The sequence below is a fragment of the Musca autumnalis genome, unplaced genomic scaffold (genome assembly GCF_047663935.1).
Source record: "Musca autumnalis isolate F117 unplaced genomic scaffold, ASM4766393v1 scaffold_5, whole genome shotgun sequence".
In the NCBI taxonomy this organism is placed as follows: Eukaryota; Metazoa; Arthropoda; class Insecta; order Diptera; family Muscidae; genus Musca; species Musca autumnalis.
In genome coordinates this window covers 116,828,879-116,848,807 of record NW_027412088.1, presented here as the reverse complement: position 1 = coordinate 116,848,807, position 19,929 = coordinate 116,828,879, and the positions used below count along the sequence as shown (strand labels likewise).

Here is a 19,929-nt window from a genome sequence, read left to right as displayed (position 1 = left end):
TCGATGTGTTACAAACGAAATGACAAATTTAATTATATCCTCCATATTTTGGTGGAAAGTATAAAAATATACATGACTTATACATGAAAATACAAATACCCGTATTCCCGGGAATTTCATAAAAATTTCCCGGGAAATCCCGTTCAAAAAATTTCGGGAATTTCCGGGAAATCCCGGGCCGGGAATTCCCAACTAGAAACTCTAATCTGGATAAAAACAAAATACATATTTTCGAAAACTTAAACTTTTATTTAACAGAAAAAATCAGGTTAGTATTGAATCACAATATTTGATTCGAAGCAATTTTCTAGGCACAACTCCGATTTTTTATCATCTAAATTTATCATCAAAATTCTGGCGTTCAATGTTTTCTCATAATCGAATAACTTATAGATGAAGCTAAATTAAAATTTTTTACATTTGCTGTGGTTACACGCAACACTAATAAAGTACATTTCTTGGTGTTTGTATTAAAAAATATTGTATCATTCATTAGTTCCGTCTTATTTTCCAATTCTGGTATCTCCTCTACAGTGTATGTAGATAATCTTTTAAATAACATTTTAAAAGTAGCAAAAATAAATTCATTTTATTTTTTATTTATAATTAGTAAAGTATCCAAATTTTCTATAGGCATTTGCAAAATGACTACCTTCGCAAATCTAATATCCTTCTATAAATAAAATATGGATACTTCAATCCCTTAAATTATCCTAGGCAATATATAAATTTCTTTAACGAAAATATAATTTAAGAATACATTATCCTTGTAAACAAATGGCAAATGATCCGTAATCAATTTGAATGAAACACCTAACAAACACCTGAACAATGTAATGTGAAACGTATCTATTCGAGATGAGCACGCATTCGTTTTGTTAAACCATTTAAGAACGATGATGATGAGGGTTCATCAGATGAGTGTTTGCGAATACGTTCTGGCAAGGCGGGTAAACGATTGACATAACGCTGCGGTATGCCTGCATTTAACAAAGTGGCACGGTCAAATCTATGAAGATTGTGGTTATAGTATGTAATGGCGTCCCAACAAATATCACTAAGCTTTGGAATTGTCATCCACATTTTAAAAAGATGATTGCGGCGTCTCATGTCCCTCTGAACTTCGTTGTATTCGATTCCGCCAAAAATATACATGCACCCGTTACCAGCGTGCGCTGCAGAATGAAAATATAATGGACGTGGAAGGGTAGCGGTATGTATTTTATACCATTGTTTAGTACGTAGATTTAGCTTCCAAATATCATCGAAGTACGTATTAAAATCGCCCTGAATGCAAAAAGATATAAATTAGAAAAAGTTTTAGCATCATATCTAAATAACATACCTGCAGACCTCCAGTAATGAAAGCTTCGATATCACCATTGCTGGCTGTGTGTTGCACGCATGACAGACATTTACGCGCTTTTGGATATCCGGGATCTTGACTTGATGGTGCAGTCCGGTCTGGTAGCGTATCAAAGTGATCCCACCGATTGGTTTCCAAATTAAACGCGGGTATACGTTGTAGATCGTAAACAGTGTGTGAAGTACCTCCCCCCAAAACATATATGTGGTGGCCATCGTACACCACTTCATGCCTATAACGTCCCTCGGGGTCGTCTCTCATTTCCGGCCGACATATATAAACATTCTCCCAAACTTTAGTTTGAAGGTTCAATCGAAATACATCACAGGAATAATCGAAACCCGTTGTTCCGCCTATTGTATAAAGGTAATCGTTATGTATCACAATTCCAGGTCCATATTGGGCTATTGGCAAGTCACCAGTGACTTTAAGAAGCATTACTTTCGGGTTTTCTCCAGTTGTGTAAACGTAACAGTCATTGGAACATGTTTCTCCAAATGGGTAACCTGTACCACCATGCGACTAAAATATCGAATAACAAAATAAAATGTACATACAGTGAGTAAATTAAGTGTTTTGTCTCTTTGAAAAATTTTAATAAATTCGTTAATTTGATTTGAAGAAAGAACGTATCAAAATATAGGACTAGGCAAAGACAAAATCAACATTTCGAAAGCAAAATAAAACATATTAAACATGATTAAAACTCAGAGCAGAATTTAAACACAATTTGTAGAAGTTTGGTAATAACCAAATGAATATATATGATATTCAGCAGAATGATGATTTAAGATAAATTTTTCTTTAAAATGTTTGTTACGGCGGAAAAAATCGTCACATAGAATACAACCCAAATTTTTTTTACAAAATTATAGTTTTATATTTTACATCTTTGTGTTTATTTCAGCTTTAGTTCATATTTTGTTGTATTCAAGTATTTGAATAACAACAAAATGTTTTACAGTGGATATGAAATTGATTAGTTGCGGGCGGAGGGTAGGGAATACTATAGTTTCAGTTGTCACCAAACAACTTCATCAGTTCCCTTTTCCGCCGACTCTGTATCGATAAACAGGTCAATAAGCCCATCCAGCAAATTAAACAAAATGAGAAATTTGCTATATGGCCCTAAAACTGATTACCCTACAATTTGAGTCGAACTAAAGAATTTCATATCCACCACTGTTTTTATGTCGTCTTTGCTTTGCAAAGAATACGAACATAGGAGTGTTGCTTCAATAAGCGGGGGTAAAACAACGAGAAAGTTGTTGTTTTTGCATTACGCATCGATCAACAAGGCCGTGCTGATGCCTATTATTGTTGTTGGCGTTTTTTATTGTTGGACTGCAGAATTTTACATCTTTGTGTTTATTTCAGCTTTAGTCCATATTTTGTTGTATTCAAGTATTTTATATTTATATTCTGAACCAAATGCATATTATACCAGGTTGTGATTTTTTCGTTTTTTAGATATATCACATTTTTGTAGGTGCGTGTTATCCTTGCAGAAAAATATTTTTTTAATTGTTGGTTAGATGAAGAAAATATTAAACACAAAAAAGCATCGGCTTTGAACTAAAAATACATTTTCTTAAAAGAAATATTCACCATATGTTGTAAAAATAGAGAGATGTGTCGTAGTCAGTATTCTTGTTAATTATAGCTGTAATATGTTTTAAATATGATCCATGTTTACACCACTTGTTTGGTTCTTTTAAACGTATAATGTTTATAAAGATTTCTCCGTGAATCAAAATTTTTAATATGTCAATCCTTATAAAAATCTTTTCGTGGATCAACATTTTAGTTCGTTATAACCGTGTTTTCGTTCTAATCGCTTTCATTGGGTTAAAATTAATAAAGTAGGTACAATAAGAACAGGGGGTAGAAACAACAAAATTTGTTCGTTATATCCGGCGATCGTTATAAACGTGTTCGCCTGTAAAATTCTTATTTCAACTTTCAGAGCAGTACCAACAAATTGAGAGAAATTCTACGACCTGGGTGAATTTTTTTGTTCGTTATAATCACGAAGTTGGACGTGAGTGCAAATCTTCATTAAATGTCTATGGGAACAAAAAACTTTGTTCGTTATAAACGTAGTTTCTTATAATCAATGTTCGCTATAACCGATTTCTAAAATCAATAACAACACAAATTATTTTACGTCAAAAAATATTTTGCCTTTAACATATTTTTTTATATAAGTATATAATTAAAAAAGTTAAGTAACAGTGCTTTATTTATAAATGCACTTAAAAGTACAAAATAATTTTTCATGATGGCATCTCTCAAATAAAACGTTTGCATTTGAATTAAAAATTTTGACAACATTGAACGGCAAGCGTTTTATTTGAGAGATTCCATCATGAAAAATAATTTTCTACTTTTAAGTGCATTTATAAATAAAACACTGTTACTTAACTTTTTGCTCTTTCCATTTTCAACGGAACCGCAGAACCAATTTAGGCCGAAAATGTAGATACAAACTTTAAAATGCCTGAAATTGGGTGGTACCATTTATAGGGGCTATATCAAAACCTGGACCTATGTCCACAATTTTTGGTGGAGAAGTTGGGAACTCGAAATCAAAGTTACAGCTATTTCGCCCAAAAAGTAAGACTTGAAATCGGGTGGAGCTACACCAACACCTGGACCTATGTCACAATTTTTGGTGGAGAAATTTCTGTACCACTGGGATCTCCAAATGCCAAGTTACACGCAATTCGGTATAAAAATGAAGATAAAATCCTTAAAACACTTGAAATCGGGTGGTACCGCTATATGGGGGCTATACCAAAACCTGGACCTATGTCCATAATTTTAATGGGTACGTTTCTATACCATTGGAAACCCTAGTTGTCAAAAAACAGCCAATACGGGCTTAAAATGACGATAAAATACCTTAAATCGAGTGGTACCGCTGGATGGGAGCTACAGGAAACAAGTAAGAACGGCGTTAAGTTCGGCCGGGCCGAACTTGTTATACCCCCCACCACAAGTTGTATTGAAGTAAAATGGAATAATTAGTTTCCTTTCGTGTATGAGGAAGACTTAATCCTAAATTTCAGCAATTTCGGTAAAACAATGTGAGGCACCATTCTATGGGGGCTATTTCAAAACGTCGATCTATACCGACAAATTTCTGACGGAAAGTTTTTAGGCTCAAAGAAGACAAAATACCAAATTTCCTATATTTCGGTAAAAGAATGTGGCTAAAACTTCAAAAATACCGAAAATCAAGAAGTACGCTTTTATGGAGATATAGGAAGACGTGGACCTATACTTATAATACTCTTCTTGAATATTTTATAACTCTTGGAAGACTAAGTAACGAATTTCAGCCATTTCGGTTGGATATTGACGTCGCAATCTTCAGTATTACGAAAATCGGGAGGTACCGTTCTATGGGGGCTATATCGAAACGTGGACCTATACCGACGAATTTTAGTCAGAAATGGGGCAATATGAAAGCGTGGACCTGTACAGACATATTTCTGGCGAACAGTTTTATATCGCATTGAAGACTAAATACCAAATTTCAGCCATTTTGGTGGAATATTGAAGACACAACGTTAAAAATACCGAAAATCGGGAGGTACCATTCTATGGGGGCTATATCAAAACGTGGACCGATATATCCCATTTTCAATACCAACCATCCTGCAAGTAATAAAAACTTCTGTACCAAATTTTGACTCTCTATCTTTAAAATTGCTAGCTGTATCTTGATTTCAACAGACAGACGGACGGACGGACAGACGGACATGGTCAAATCGACATATAATTTTATGCTGATCAATAATATATGTATATACTTTATATGGTCTCCGAAGAATATTTCGATGTGTTACAAACGGAATGACAAATTTAATTATACCCTCCATATGGTGGAGGGTATAAAAATGAACCCATATTGGTTTTGGTTTCATATTCATGTATTGCCATCCAAATCTGAAAAGTGTACAAAGTTTTAGTTCGGTTGGTCAACTAAAACTGTGTGAAAAATGAGTTACCAGATTTAAAAAGCATATTAGATAAAAAAACTGTAAAACAGTGTAAAAATGGACCAATATTGGTTTTGATTTCATATTCATGTATTGTCATCCAAATCTGAAAAGTTTGCAAAGTTTTAGTTCGATTGGTCAACTGCAACTGTGTAAAAAATTAGTTACCAGATTTGAAAAGCATGTAAAATTGAACACTGTAAAAATCGACCAATATTGGTTTCGATTTCATATTCATGTATTGTCATCCAAATCTGAAAAGTGTGCAAAGTTTTAGTTCGATTGGTCAACTGCAACTGTGTGAAAAATTAGTTACCAGATTTGAAAAGCAAAATACCGGAAATCGGGTGGTACCGTTATATGGGGATGCCTTGGCACCTACAGCTGTACCTGCTACAAGTGCATCAGTTTCTAACCCCAAAGTTGACGACTCGGTTTTTCGTAAGAATCATGATTTGACCAGGGCTGGTGAAAGCCAGTCCAAGGCAGACAGGACTGCAAGTTTGGGCGGGGACGGCCCTAGGACGAATCTCAAAAAAACTATCGACGACAGTTTAGAGAGACAGAGTAGGGAACTCCTTGACCAGCTGGAAAGGCTTGTGCCGGAAGAAACCACTGAGGACATGCTCCCGAAGGAACTGCTGCACAATCTTACTCTGACTGACGATGAGCTGGACACCACGGTTATCCCGGCCAAGTCTACACGGGTAGATTGTTGCAGCCCTGACGAAGGGGGTATAAGCCTGGTGACTCAACCGGAGGCAAGTCGTATTCCGACTGGTCCTGTGTCGGCACATGCCGACAAAAAGCTTGAAAGGCAGGAGGCGACGGAAACGATGTCCGACGACGGGGAATCGGAAGATGACCCGAAAACGGACAGCGGCTCAAAGTTTGCCTCGGCCCGCAAAGCATCGGATGCGAGACACTACAAGCGTGCCGTATCCTATCTCCGCAGGTTTGTAGGGAGAGATGCGAACTTGCATTCGGAGAGGGAGGTCCACCTCATCAAGGGCAAGTTGAAATTTATGAGGAAGTTCGAAAGAATGTACCCTCGTAAATTTCATCGCGAATTCCCGGTGGAGAGGATCTTCCTCCCGGAAGACGTAGTAGAGAAGCCAAAGCCTGCTACCTCCGGTAAATGTGCTGCGCCAAAATCTTCTCCGAAGCCTAACCCGAACCGAGAGGTAAAGAAAAGGACTATTGAGAGCACCCCTAAGCCAACAGTCGTCACCCCTAGTGGTGATCGAGCGGTAAAGGACTCTGCCTCAAAGCCCGATTCTGCTCCAAAAGGCAAGGGTGACGCAATCGGAGATGCTGGTCTCAACAGGGAGAAGGTTGGACCAGCTAAGGAAACATCGTCTTCGGGTGGAGAGAACAGCGCCCCGCAGAGTAAATCTGTAAAGCGTGTACGCTCCTCTGAGGGTCCGCAGCCTTCAGCCAAGAAGACGATGACTTCTCAGCTGATCGAACCATCAACCTCGTATGCAGCGGCCGCTGAGCGTGTGACCAAGGAGAAGCAACTGAGTACGGAGAAGGTTTCCGCCTCTTCTGGAAAAGTTAAATCCAAGGTACGCGGTCAAAGGCGCAATAAGCCATACGGCAGACCAACTGCTGTGACAGACGATGGCCTGCAAATAGCAATCATCGACAGAGCTGATCCAAATGGAAAAATCAGCGACAGTCACTGGTTGCTATTTGAAACTGGTCTTCGGGCTGCGATAGTTTCTGGACCGGAAGATCCGGAAGACCGTCAACTTGGCAGCGCCTTCTTGCGTAAGGGTGTCAAGGTCATCAACTGTATGAATGAAAGGTCGCGAGACTTTCTCGTTCAGACAGTGAGTGGTCTTGGTGCGCTGTGGGAAGGAGCTGATCTGGCGGCGGTCTCCCTATCGGACATCCCGTCCAGAAAGGTACTCTCAGCGTGGATTCCCCCACCTACGGTAAGCAAGGAAATCCTGCTGAGAATGCTGAGGTTGCAGAATCCCAATCTTGTTACAGCGGGCTGGACTGTTATTAGTCTAGTCCCCTGTAGCGAGTTGGGTGGCTTAGTGGCCAGAGTGGCGGTCGACCCCCCTGGGGAGTTATACTTAAGAGAACGTGAGGGAAAGCTGAATTTCGGTTCAGGATGGGTTCGGTTTCGACTGAGTCCACCTCACGAAAAACAGTAAGGGTAGGGAAGCGGCAAAGGTTGCGCATACTGCAGATTAATCTGCACCATTGCAAGGCCGCTGCCGCTGAACTGCTCTTGTCCCTCACGAACTCTGAAGTAGACATTGTCTTAGTCCAGGAGCCTTATATCTATAAAAATAAGGTTTCTGGACTAAACAATGCCAACTTCGACATCTTTGCCGCGTCCGAGGGGGACAAGGTAAGGACTTGTATAGTAGGTAAAAAGAGTTTAAATCTAATCTTTCTATCTAATTATAGTAACGGTGACATATGCACGGTCAGGATGGAGCATGGAGAAAGCAAGGCCACGCTGCTGTCACCGATATATATGCCTTTTGAGGCCCCAGACCCACCCAACCAGTGTGTCCGACGTCTGCTTGACGAGATGATGGGTACCTGTAACGTAATCCTGGGTTGCGACGCAAACGCTCACCATTTCCAGTGGGGCAGCAAGGACACCAACAAGAGGGGTGAGTCCATATTCGATTTTATTTTATCTTATAATTTACGGATATGTAATAGGGGTAGTGATCCAACGTTTAAAATTAGGAACAGGGAAGAGGTCATTGACCTAACCCTTTCTAATTTAGATGACTCTGTCCTGAGGAATTGGAGGGTATCTAAAGAATGTTCCTTTTCGGACCATATGAAGATATTCTTTGATGTCTCTCTGGACAGAGGTCGCCAAATTCCTTATAGAAACCCACGAAGGACAAACTGGGACAAATACACGGAACTAACGAACTCGCAACTGACTCCTAATATTAGTACGGAAACAGTTGATGACCTCAATGGAACCGTAAATAATCTCACTGATGTTCTTCTTCGTTGCCATAAGGAGTCCTGTCCACTAACATATCCTGGGAGGAAATCTCAGCCGGTGTGGTGGAGCAAGGAGCTTGGCGAACTTAGGAAAAACACTAGACGACTGTATAACAGGGCGCATGAGACTAAACTCGATATTGATTGGGACTCCTATAAAGTGAGTTTCAATAAATATAAGAGTGAAATCAAGCGGGCAAAGAAAACATCTTGGGTTAACTTCTGTGAGTCGGTAGAAGGAGTTAACGACGCAGCTAGGTTTCGACGACTACTCTCCAAGGACCCCAAATCCATTGGAAGTATCAAGAAACAAGATGGTGCGTGGACAGACTCCGCTACTGAGACTCTTGATCTCCTTGCGGAGACCCACTTCCCAGGCTGCAAGGATGAGGATACTGTCAACAATGAGCGTGACGACTTCCGAGTTCAGGAGCCTTTGGATTTGGTACTCATTGACAGGGTGGTCAACAGAAGTAGAATTAAGTGGGCGGTCCGCACTTTCAAGCCTTACAAGTCTCCTGGGCCGGATGGCATAACGCCGGCGATGCTACAATTTGCATCACCGATCTTATACCAAATCCTGGAGGAGATTTTTAGGGCGTGTTTGACTTTCTCATTTATACCGGGGCTGTGGAAGGAGGTAAAGGTAACTTGCATTCCCAAAGCGGGAAAACCTAGTCACTCTGCACCTAAAGACTACAGACCCATAAGTTTATCATCCTTTCTCCTTAAGACACTCGAAAGACTGATCGACCTGGAGATAAGGAGTCATGTAGACACCGTCTCTATAAGCAACTCACAGCACGCCTATGTTAAAGGTAAATCTGTTGAGTCTGCCTTGCATGAGGTGGTCGGCTTCATTGAGAAAAACATGGAAGACTCAAACTTTACCTTGGCTGCCTTTCTAGACATAGAAGGAGCTTTTAACAATGTAAAACTTGAGTCCATCAATCTCTCACTGAAGAAAGTTAATGCACCTGAACCCCTAACGTGCTGGATTAATAATATGCTTCAAAGCAGAATTATAAATTATAGCATTGGGGAGGTAAAAATAAGGAAAACAGTGACTAGAGGCACCCCTCAAGGAGGTGTGCTCTCGCCATTACTGTGGCTCCTTGTTATAAACAATATTTTGATGGAGCTGGACAATCAAGGTATCAAAGTTGTTGCTTATGCTGATGACGTGGTACTGCTGGTTTCCGGTAAATTTCCGTCAACCATTTCGGAGCTTATGCAGGGAGCATTATCGACTCTATCACGCTGGGCCAAGGCTAATGGTCTTGGGGTTAACCCAACGAAGACGGAACTGGTAATGTTCACAAGAAAGCGTAAGCTCGGCGCCGAAGGGAATGATTGCACTTTATTCATGTAAGAATTCCATTGGGAAAAGCTGGGGACTAACTCCTTCGATTATACGCTGGCTGTATAATACAGTGGTTAGACCCATCCTATCCTATGGTTCTCTCGTTTGGTGGCACTCATTGCGTCAAAAGTCAACATCCACTAAGCTTGATAAGGTACAAAGAGCCGCCGCAACTCTTATTACTGGAACTACCAGGAGCACGCCACAGGCTGCACTGAACGCAATGCTGAACTTAAGACCTCTGAGTATCAGCATTAAGTGTCAGGCAACCAGGAGTGCCCTGCGGCTTCATGAACAGGGTCTTTGGCGGGGTCGTACCTATGGGCATGGGTGTATCCTGAATGAATCAGGTATTTTTGTGAACCATTGTGGCAAAATAAGTGACTATATATCACCAGTCTTGAGATTTGACGATATAGAAGTCATTATACCTAGTAGAGACGCCTGGAACCGCAGTAACCCCCCTCTGGGCGGTCTGGCTATATATACCCAGCAAAATAAATTGGAAGTAGTGCAATGTAGACTAGTTCTTTCACGGCATGTTTTTATGCAGTTCAAACGGAGTCGTGAAAAAGGCACTCCATTCCTCACATTTTAACTGCATTTGGATGCAATCCAAATAATCACATCCATTTGTCACAGTTTAACAACATCCGGAGGCAGTTCAACGGAGTCGTGAAAAAGGCACTCCAATTCCTCACAATTTAACAGCATCCGGATGCAGTGCAAACGGAGTCGTGAAAAAGGCACTCCGTTCACTACATTTTATTAGCAGTTGTTAGAGATCCCTACATGTACATAAATCAGTTTATACATCTCTACAGGCAGCGGAATAAAAGAGATAATCACGTTAACATTTCCAAACATTTGTTAATACAAACTAAATAATATTTAATTTGTGAACATTTTTCCGGTAACTCACGAGAAGAAAATTTCCCAATGGAGTGCTGTTGGAGTACATGTCGAAATCTTAACTGGTGATGGGAAGACAATATCAAACCCATTTAGCAGAAGAAGCAAAAGCACTTAAGCTTGGATTAAATAAAGAGCGGAGGAAAACACATGTTTGCTATTGAATTCAATAGAGAATTTTCATAATTTATGTTAATTTAATAAAGTTATTAATATTTTTGTTTTACACAAATAATAAATGAATTTTATTTTGTTATTCAAAACACGTGCTCTGGACTGCCTCCTATTCTACCCCAAAGGGTCAGTTAAAATGCAATGCCAAAGGGTCAGTTAAAATGCAGTGCCAAAGGTTCAGTTAAAATGCAATGCCAAAGGGTCAGTTAAAATGCAGTGCCAAAGGTTCAGTTAAAATGCAATGCCAAAGGGTCAGTTAAAATGCGGTGCAATGGAGTGCCTCTTTCCGGGTCACTCCCTTGTAAAAATCATGAGTGAAAATGCATAATTTGATGCACTTCCAAATCACTTGTACATATCATTTAACTGCCTCTTTGGAGGCAAACTTTTCGCTGGGTACAGACGGCTCCAAGATGGAGGAAGGTACCGGTGCCGGTGTCTACTGTGAAAGTTTATCACTTGAACGCACATACAGGCTAGACAGCAACTGTAGTGTGTTCCAGGCTGAAATCTTCGCGATTTGGAAGGCGGCGGAATTGATTAAAAATCTGGATGCAGAAATCTTTGAACCGGTGTCTATCTATGTGGATAGTCAAGCGGATCTTAAAGCCATCAAATCCTGCAACATCAAATCCGACGTCGTCCTCAAGTGTAGAACAGCTCTGGATGCGCTAACTAACGGCTTTCGGCTATGTTGGGTACCTGGACATCGTGACTACCAGGGTAATGAAAAAGCAGATGAATTAGCTAGACGAGGATCACAGTCCGCTGATCTAGCTATCACTGACTCCATCAAACCGCCCATCTGTCACTTTTTCCAAAAAGTCGAAGCGTTCTCTGACGAAAGAGCCAGTGAATTGTGGCACAATGAACCTAGGTGCATTGTGGCAAGATCCATATGGCCGTCTCTGTCAGCCAGAAGAACGAATTCGCTGTTGAACCTGAGCAAAGCGGAAGTGAAGGTAACGACGGGAGTCATCACTGGACACTGCTATGTCAGGGCCTTTACCATTAAATGGGATAGGGATGTTAATGACTGCAGACTCTGTGAGGATGAGGAGGAGTCGGAGTCGATCGAACACCTCCTGTGTCGTTGTCCAGCCCTGGCTCGTAGACGACACAGACTAGTGGGTGTTCGTTTTCCGCCGTCTCTAACCTTCTACTCAACTGTGGAACCTGCTGTAATCTGCAACATCGTTAAAAATCTAAAGTGGCTGGGACAGCGCAACCTAAACGCGTAACGCTTTGTTTTTTCGATTATTCTGCCTACCTTGTTTCTTATTTGTTTCTTAATTCTTTTAATTCTTTTTATTCCTATTTATCTATTTATTCTATTATTTCTATTTATCTCTCTTATCTATCTTTATCTCTCTCTCCACTTTTCTAAAGGATGATCACAATGGACCGTAAGGTCTCCGAGTGGCGCAGTCACAATTAGTGGCTGCACATCCTCTAACCTAACCTAACCTATATGGGGGCTATAGGAAAAAATGGACCCATATTGATTTTGGTTTCATATTCACGTATTGTCATCTAAATCTGAAAAGTGTGCAAAGTTTTACTTCGATTGGTCAACTGCAACCGTTTTAAAAATCAGTTACCAGATTTGAAAAGGGGGTTAAGTTAGACACCGTATAAACACTGTAAGAATGGACCAATATTGGTTTTGATTTCATATTCATGTATTGTCATCCAAATCTGAAATGTGTGCAAATTTTAAGTTCGATTGGTCAACTGCAACTGTGTGAAAAATTAGTTACCAGATTTGAAAAGCAAATTAGAGAAAACACTGTAAAACAGTGTAAAAATGGACCAATATTGGTTTTGATTTCATATTCGTGTATTGTCATCCAAATCTGAAAAGTGTGCAAAGTTTTAGTTCGATTGGTCAACTGCAACCGTGTTAAAAATGAGTTACCAGATTTGAACTAAACACACACCAAAGCAAGTTAAATAAAACACTGTAAAAATGCATTTTTTATTACACGCTCGAATTGTTTGTGGTAATTATTTAGGGTTTATCGTATTCTACAAGCGTTTCGGCACCGATTGTCAGATATTATAATGGAGAAACTTTTAGACTCAACAATAGAAAAAATGCAAAAAAAAACCGAAAATTCTTACAAAATATGTCGTTGATTTATTTGCAGATATCAAGAAAGACGACATCAATGAAACACTAAAGATTCTAAATGCATACAACCCACAAATTAAATTTACAATGGAGATGGAAAATGATAACACACTACCGTACCTAGACTCAGTCGTTATTAGAGATGGATGCAAACTAAAATTGGACTTGTGCCAGAAACCCACGGCTTCTGGGAGACTCATAAACTACACATCCATACATCCAAGAAAAACCATAATAAATACTGCTTCTATCTTTATTAGAAGGGTGTTAGAAATGAGTGATGCGGAGTATCACAAGAAAATCATTGACAAATTCAAAGAAATTCTTAGCAAAAACAGTTTTCCCAATGAGACTATACACAACCTTATAAATCGTGCAGCCAAAACCAATCACACAAAAACGCGGGAGATGAACGAAAAGATTTACAACCAACCCAATGACATATATTCGAGGTTTCTCTGAACGAGTCAAACACTCAAAAATCTATGACGACACCAAATATGAACTGGCGTTTAAATCAAACAATACTCTGAATAATTTATTCAACAAACTTAAAAACAAAATAGACATCGAAGACAAATCCAATGTAGTTTATTGCATTATTGTTTATTTATTTCCACATTTCATTGTAACAAAGCCTCAATAGGCCATAACAAGTTACGCAAAACAACAAAACCTTAAACTACTCCGAAGCCTAGCTTAAACTTAATATTAAACAAAATTTCTTCGTAATAAAGCAAACAATAACAACCATTTAGTTGACTCCTCTTTAGCCTATCCAAACTAAAAATTAAATGTAATAAACTAATCGAAAAAATCTCAATTGAAGCATAAAAAAAATTTTTACATTAAATTAAACACATGTTTTACTACTTACACAATTTAAAACTATTAGCAAGATTGAGATCAATAAAAAAATAAAATAAAGCAGTTAGACATAAATAATTCATTCAAAATTCATGTGCCTGAGCATGCAAGAAAAGCTTTTTTATAACTTCCTAACGAAAAATTAAATGACTTCAAGTGCTCCGGAAATCTGTTAAACATGCGCGCAATTCGTACTAAAAATGACCTTTCCAAAATAGGGGTCAAACACGGCAACACAATTTGCATATTCCTTGTAAATCTCCCAAAAGAAAACAAGCTGACTACAGATAATGGAACCTGCTGCTTAATTATTTTATAAAAACAACAAATGTTTCTAATACACACAAATTTTTTAAAACTACATCCAAGAAAACATTCAACGTATGATGAAACATGCTGATGCCGACGTAAATTATAAACATAACGAATGACTCTATTGAGCAGTAAACGCAATTTACGTAACACATAACCACAACAACCACTAAAAATCTCCAGGCCATATTGGCATTATTAATGCATGCACCACCCGTACCTTTATTGCACGGGGCAACACTAGGTCTAACGAATATAACTTTCTCAAAGAAAATTTAACCTTAGACACCACCGAGTTGACATGGACTTTAAATGCCAAATTGCTATCAATCACTAAACCCAAGCAATTTAATTTGCTAACGACATCTATAAGATTATTAGAGATGGTAACCGTAATTGCACCGTCAGGAATGCGACCGAAATACATTGCCTTTGATTTTTCTGTGTTAACTTTCAGGCCATTGTTGGACATCCACTCCACTAAGAGGCTAACAGTACAATCTATGGTGTTTTGCAGAACATCCAAAAAGACAAAATCACCAACAAATAAGAGCTGCAGATCGTCAGCAAACGCAAAGGACAAACAATTCCTACTGCTAATGCGACTAAACAAATCATTAACATACATAATGAACAATAAGGAACCTAAGACTGAACCTTAAGGTACTCCACTACTCAGAGATAATACGGTGGACATACAATTTCTACCACTAACATACTGTTTCCTACCACATAAATACGAAGACATTAGCATACACGCAGACGACGAAAACTTAAAACGTTCGAAAAGCTTTTCAACCAAAGCAACATGGTTAATTTTGTCGAATGCCTTTTCAAGGTCAAGCGACAATAGCACACAACTACCTCCGTCACTAATTCTCTTCCTTATGTTGTCGGTTAATCCAATCAGCAAAGAGGTGGTACTTCGATTGCATCGGAATCCATACTGATTATCAAGCAATAAAGAGCTATCACCCAAGTAGGCCATCATTTGCTTCTTCTTAAGATGCTCCATCACTTTTGGCAGAATTGGCATGATTGATATTGGCCTAAGTTCACCAGCTTCATTGTTCTTAGGGGTGGGGACAACCTTTGCTATTTTCCAATCCTCGGGAAATACGGACGAATACGGACAACGTGAACAACATAAACTAAGACATACGGTAAAACTAACTTCAAAAATTTCAAATTAAAACCATCATAGCCTACTGCATTTGATTTTATCAATCTAAAAGCTTCCATAACATCACTACAACAATCTGATCTGAAACCAAAACCATCACAAACTCCAGCAGGGACCGATGGAAAACGCATATTATCACGAGACTGATTGCTAACAAATTCACAATTAAGACGATCAATATTACCACTTTCTACAACATCAACAGAATCATTCGCAATACCATTCGCTTGAAGTATAGACCAAAGATGCTTAGATAATTGCAACAAGTTATCTAAACATCTTTGGTCTATACTTCAAGCGAAAGGTCTTTATGTGCCAATCTCTTTGCCTTTCTTACTACATTCTTCGCCTTATTACGCAATTTGCAATAAGTTCTCCAATTCGCATCGCTCTTTTCAGTTAAAAACGCCTTATAAGCAATATCTCTTAAAGACAGGCTGTATCTTATGTCTTGGGATTTATACCAGTCATCTCCTATTATTTTAACCATACGCTTTTTAATGGGAAAAGCTGAATGAATAAAACTAAGATTGCTATTCAACAATCTAAGCTGAACATCAACATCAGCTGTATTAAAAATAACATCAAAGTTACATAAAGCAACAGCTTCATGCAAACCGCTAGGGTCAAGCGCATCATAGTCAACATACTCATAAAACGTTTTTTTTTGCATGGGCTATGAACTTCGAGAGAGATAAACATGAAAGCATGATCTGAAACACCTGGACAAAAAATATGATTACTACACCTCAACAAATTAGGAAAAGACAATAAAAAGTAGTCTAACAACGAAGTGGAATTATGTGCTACATTAAAATGCGTGGGGATTGAATTATGAACAACACTCAGATTCATTCTACTACATATATCTCTCACTAAGACACTTTTTGTTATGTCAAACATAATAATAACATTCGCATATCTAACCACAATGTCACAAATCTCATTCTCCATTACTCATATGTCTCCATGAGGGAGATAAACAACACCAACTAGAAAAGGAGACTTATTGAAATACAACTCACAAAAAAATGTATTCCACTACTTGATGTCTAAAACAGTTATTTCGATGAGGCACATTTTGGTCGTATCAAAGTGTATATACCCTTTCTAGCTTATGCTGAGGATATAACAGGTGGCTATTTTGCTTCACAATATAATTATATTTATTGAAATTTTTATGGTGGTATTTTAGTGAGATTAAGTTAGATTTACTGCTGTAGGTTGTATATCGTTTGTAGTCAGTCTTATTGTCATAACTATCAGCAAAAATTCGCATTAAATGGTAATCAATGTTGACGATTTTCCAAATTTTATTGACGATTTGACGATTTCCGATCAAAAACTGTCGGCAACGCTGGTCGTATGACATATTTCGTTCACACGTCCAACGACAATTGTCGTTCTGATTCTTACATTGTTGCAATATGAGCCCGAACGCGTACACTCACACAAATACAATTAATGTAGTATTTAGATATTATATTCTTATAAATGTAAATTATGATTTAATATAAATAGACATAATACATGGCGACAGTGACAAGTGCTCTATCTGCACTGCACGAAAGAATAATATTTTTAAAGTGCTCGCCCATGGCACTATAAAAACAAAAGTAAATGTTGATTAGAACCGTTATATTAACGTCTGAAAGTGCTCGCCCATGGCACTATAAAGGAACTAATATAATTTGAAGCATTGTGGCGTTTTTTTATTGGGATAGCGTTAGCAATTTTGTTTTTTTCAAAATAGTCTGGCTTAATCCCATTGTTGTTGTTTTAATATTGTTACGGAATTAGATTTAACTAATCTCCGTGTAGACGTTGTTTTATTCCCCAGTACGATTTGTACCAAATAAAACAGGGTTCGTTTTAGATTACGTTTCTACAATGCTTTATTTACTTTATTGCACTTATTCGGAACCGACTTGAATTCTTTAACCGATCTGTTCAGTTCAGCGCTTAAAACACAACTAACTCAATGTTGCCGTTCCTACCGCTATTTATATCCAAAATCTCCTTGGTCTAGAATTATCCACAAAATCTGGCAACATCTCGAATCTGTGCAGCGAACACACAAACGCACATTCGCACTAAGCGAACAACCATACTCACATACATACAAGTAGACAAGCGCAGTAATGACGTAATTACAACAACAAACAAATGCAAGAAATAAAGAAGTAACAAACTAAACGATAATTACATGATTATGGCAAAACGAAACAAAAGCACAACAATGAAAGGTAAAGAACTAGAATGATGAAGAGATTTCTGCGTAATAAAACTTTACGTTACAATTCAAATTTTTAAATTAACGGAAATTAAACTAAATTAACTTAAACCTATCAGTTACATTCGTAACAATATTTTAAAACACCTATTTTATTAGTGGAAAAGATTTGTCATTGTTCGCCAAGGGGTAAGGCAGGAAATACTATAGTTTCGATCCACGCCACTGGATCTCATCAGTTCCCTTGTTTCTTGTTTGTGGATATTCTCCACCGAAGGTATTTTTCAATAACTTCTTCAACAAGAAACTTTTTATACCCAAACATCAATCGTCAGCTCGAAGTATAAAGGTAAGCAAAGAAAAAAGTTCAATGAGAAGTTTTTCCTTGGCAACCTCATACAACTCCGACGAAAGTGTCTGCGAAAGCAATTCAAACCTCTTCCACTTGTATGTGACGTCGAATTTCGACGAATGCACACACCAAAATTTCGTTGGTCTGCTTTACAGCAAAAACAACACACGTCGTGCCAGTGTCTTCAATTTGAAGCATTGTGGCGTTTTTTTTATTGGGATAGCGTTTGCAATTTTGTTTTTTTCTTTTTTTTTTTCAAAATAGTCTGGAATACTATAGTTTCGATCCACGCCACTGGATCTCATCAGTTCCCTTGTTTCTTGTTTGTGGATATTCTCCACCGAAGGTATTTTTCAATAACTTCTTCAACAAGAAACTTTTTATACCCAAACATCAATCGTCTGTCTGCTCGAAGTATAAAGGTAAGCAAAGAAAAAAGTTCAATGAGAAGTTTTTCCTTGGCAACCTCATACAACTCCGACGAAAGTGTCTGCGAAAGCAATTCAAACCTCTTCCACTTGTATGTGTCGTCGAATTTCGACGAATGCACACACCAAAATTTCGTTGGTCTGCTTTACAGCAAAAACAACACACGTCGTGCCAGTGTCTTCAATTTGAAACATTGTGGCGTTTTTTTATTGGGATAGCGTTTGCAATTTTGTTTTTTTCAAAATAGTCTGGCTTAATCCCATTGTTGTTGTTTTAATATGTTGAAACAACTATTTTATTAGTGGAAAAGATTTGGCATTGTTCGCCTTTATACTTCGAGCTGACGATTGATGTGTGGGTATAAAAAGTTTTTTGTTGAAGAATTCAATAACTTCTTCAACAAAAACAACAAATACCTTCGGTGGAGAATATCCACAAACAAGAAACAAGGAAACTGATGAGATCCAGTGGCGTGGATCGAAACTATAGTATTCCCTGCCTTACCCCTTGGCGAACAATGTTTAATACATTACATATAAACTTAAATAGCTATTGTAATATAAAAATATCTTTTATACATTAAATATAAACTTAAATATTGTTTTGTAAAAATGGGATCAGAAGAATCCAAAATTGCAAACCCAAACGCTAATTTAATTAAAAACATTGAAGTAATAGACCATACAGACCAAATAACTTCCTTATGGTACCTATTACTAGTATTGAATGTGTTAGTAGGAATAAACGTGTTAATAAAATGTTATTGTATGCATAAGAAAGCATTAAAAAAAATTTATCAGTCGAGGAAACGACTTAGATAAAATTTAAAAATCAATTAAAAACAAATTTTAAATAAATAAATAACAATTGAATATAATGAAAATAAGAATAAAACTTTAGTTATATTTCTCAATGGACTGGCAATCAATACTCTGTAAATTTAGAAACATTAAAGAGACATTCGAAAAATCATATAAATGTTTAAACACTGATAGACCGACTAAAGAGGAAGCAGTTGTAAAACACTTAGAAAATGTATTAAGATGTCCGGAAGAAATTAGGGTAGTCCTAAACGTTAACTATTCACGGCTGACTGTATCCCACAAAAGTGCAGCAGACGGATTCTTTTTATATATCAGGAATAGATTACTACAGGTTGCAGAAAGGAAGGGTATAGAACTAAAAATTACAGAATCCATTCATAAAAAAATAGAAATAACAACAATTTCGAAAAATCATCCACAAATACAGAATTGAACAATAAGGATAAATTGCAAGCAACCATATTAACAAAAGAAAGCAAAATGGCTCAATCCAAAGCAGAATTTTTGAAAATCTTAACAAATTTATTATCGGTTTATAGTTACTTATTACTTTACAAGAAGAACACGAAGAAGTATCGGTCGCTTTGGTGAAAACCAAACTTACAGGTACAGCAACAAATCTAATTAGTAATGAGTAGACATCGGATTTTGCATATTTGCATATTTTTTATTAATAAAGATACGAAAATTCTGATTGGACCAAAATTCGTTTTGAAGAAAACCGAATGCAATGACAGGCTCATATTTTTTTATTTTTTTGCATATTTGCATATGCAAAATAT

General features: G+C 37.7%; 2 protein-coding genes across 7 annotated transcripts in view; one reads left to right on the top strand and one right to left on the bottom strand.

The window, feature by feature from the left end:
- Positions 1-228: 228 nt before the first annotated feature.
- The window catches only part of slim (scruin like at the midline), a 42,775-nt gene continuing 23,074 nt past the window's right edge, over positions 229-19,929 (bottom strand). For all 6 annotated transcript variants that reach the window (XM_073989662.1, XM_073989663.1, XM_073989664.1 and 3 more), the window contains 2 exons: positions 1,346-1,888; positions 229-1,287 (listed from right to left, as the gene is read on the bottom strand). In XM_073989662.1, the coding sequence (XP_073845763.1) occupies positions 850-1,287; positions 1,346-1,888 (981 nt within the window). In that variant the 3' untranslated portion in view covers positions 229-849. The remainder of the gene's footprint in view (positions 1,288-1,345; positions 1,889-19,929) is intronic.
- On the top strand, positions 7,252-12,242 carry LOC141405396 (uncharacterized). Its single transcript, XM_073989680.1, has 2 exons — positions 7,252-8,012; positions 12,203-12,242. Exons 1-2 carry the CDS (start codon positions 7,499-7,501, stop codon positions 12,205-12,207), a joined length of 519 nt encoding a protein of 172 aa, XP_073845781.1. The 5' UTR covers positions 7,252-7,498; the 3' UTR covers positions 12,208-12,242.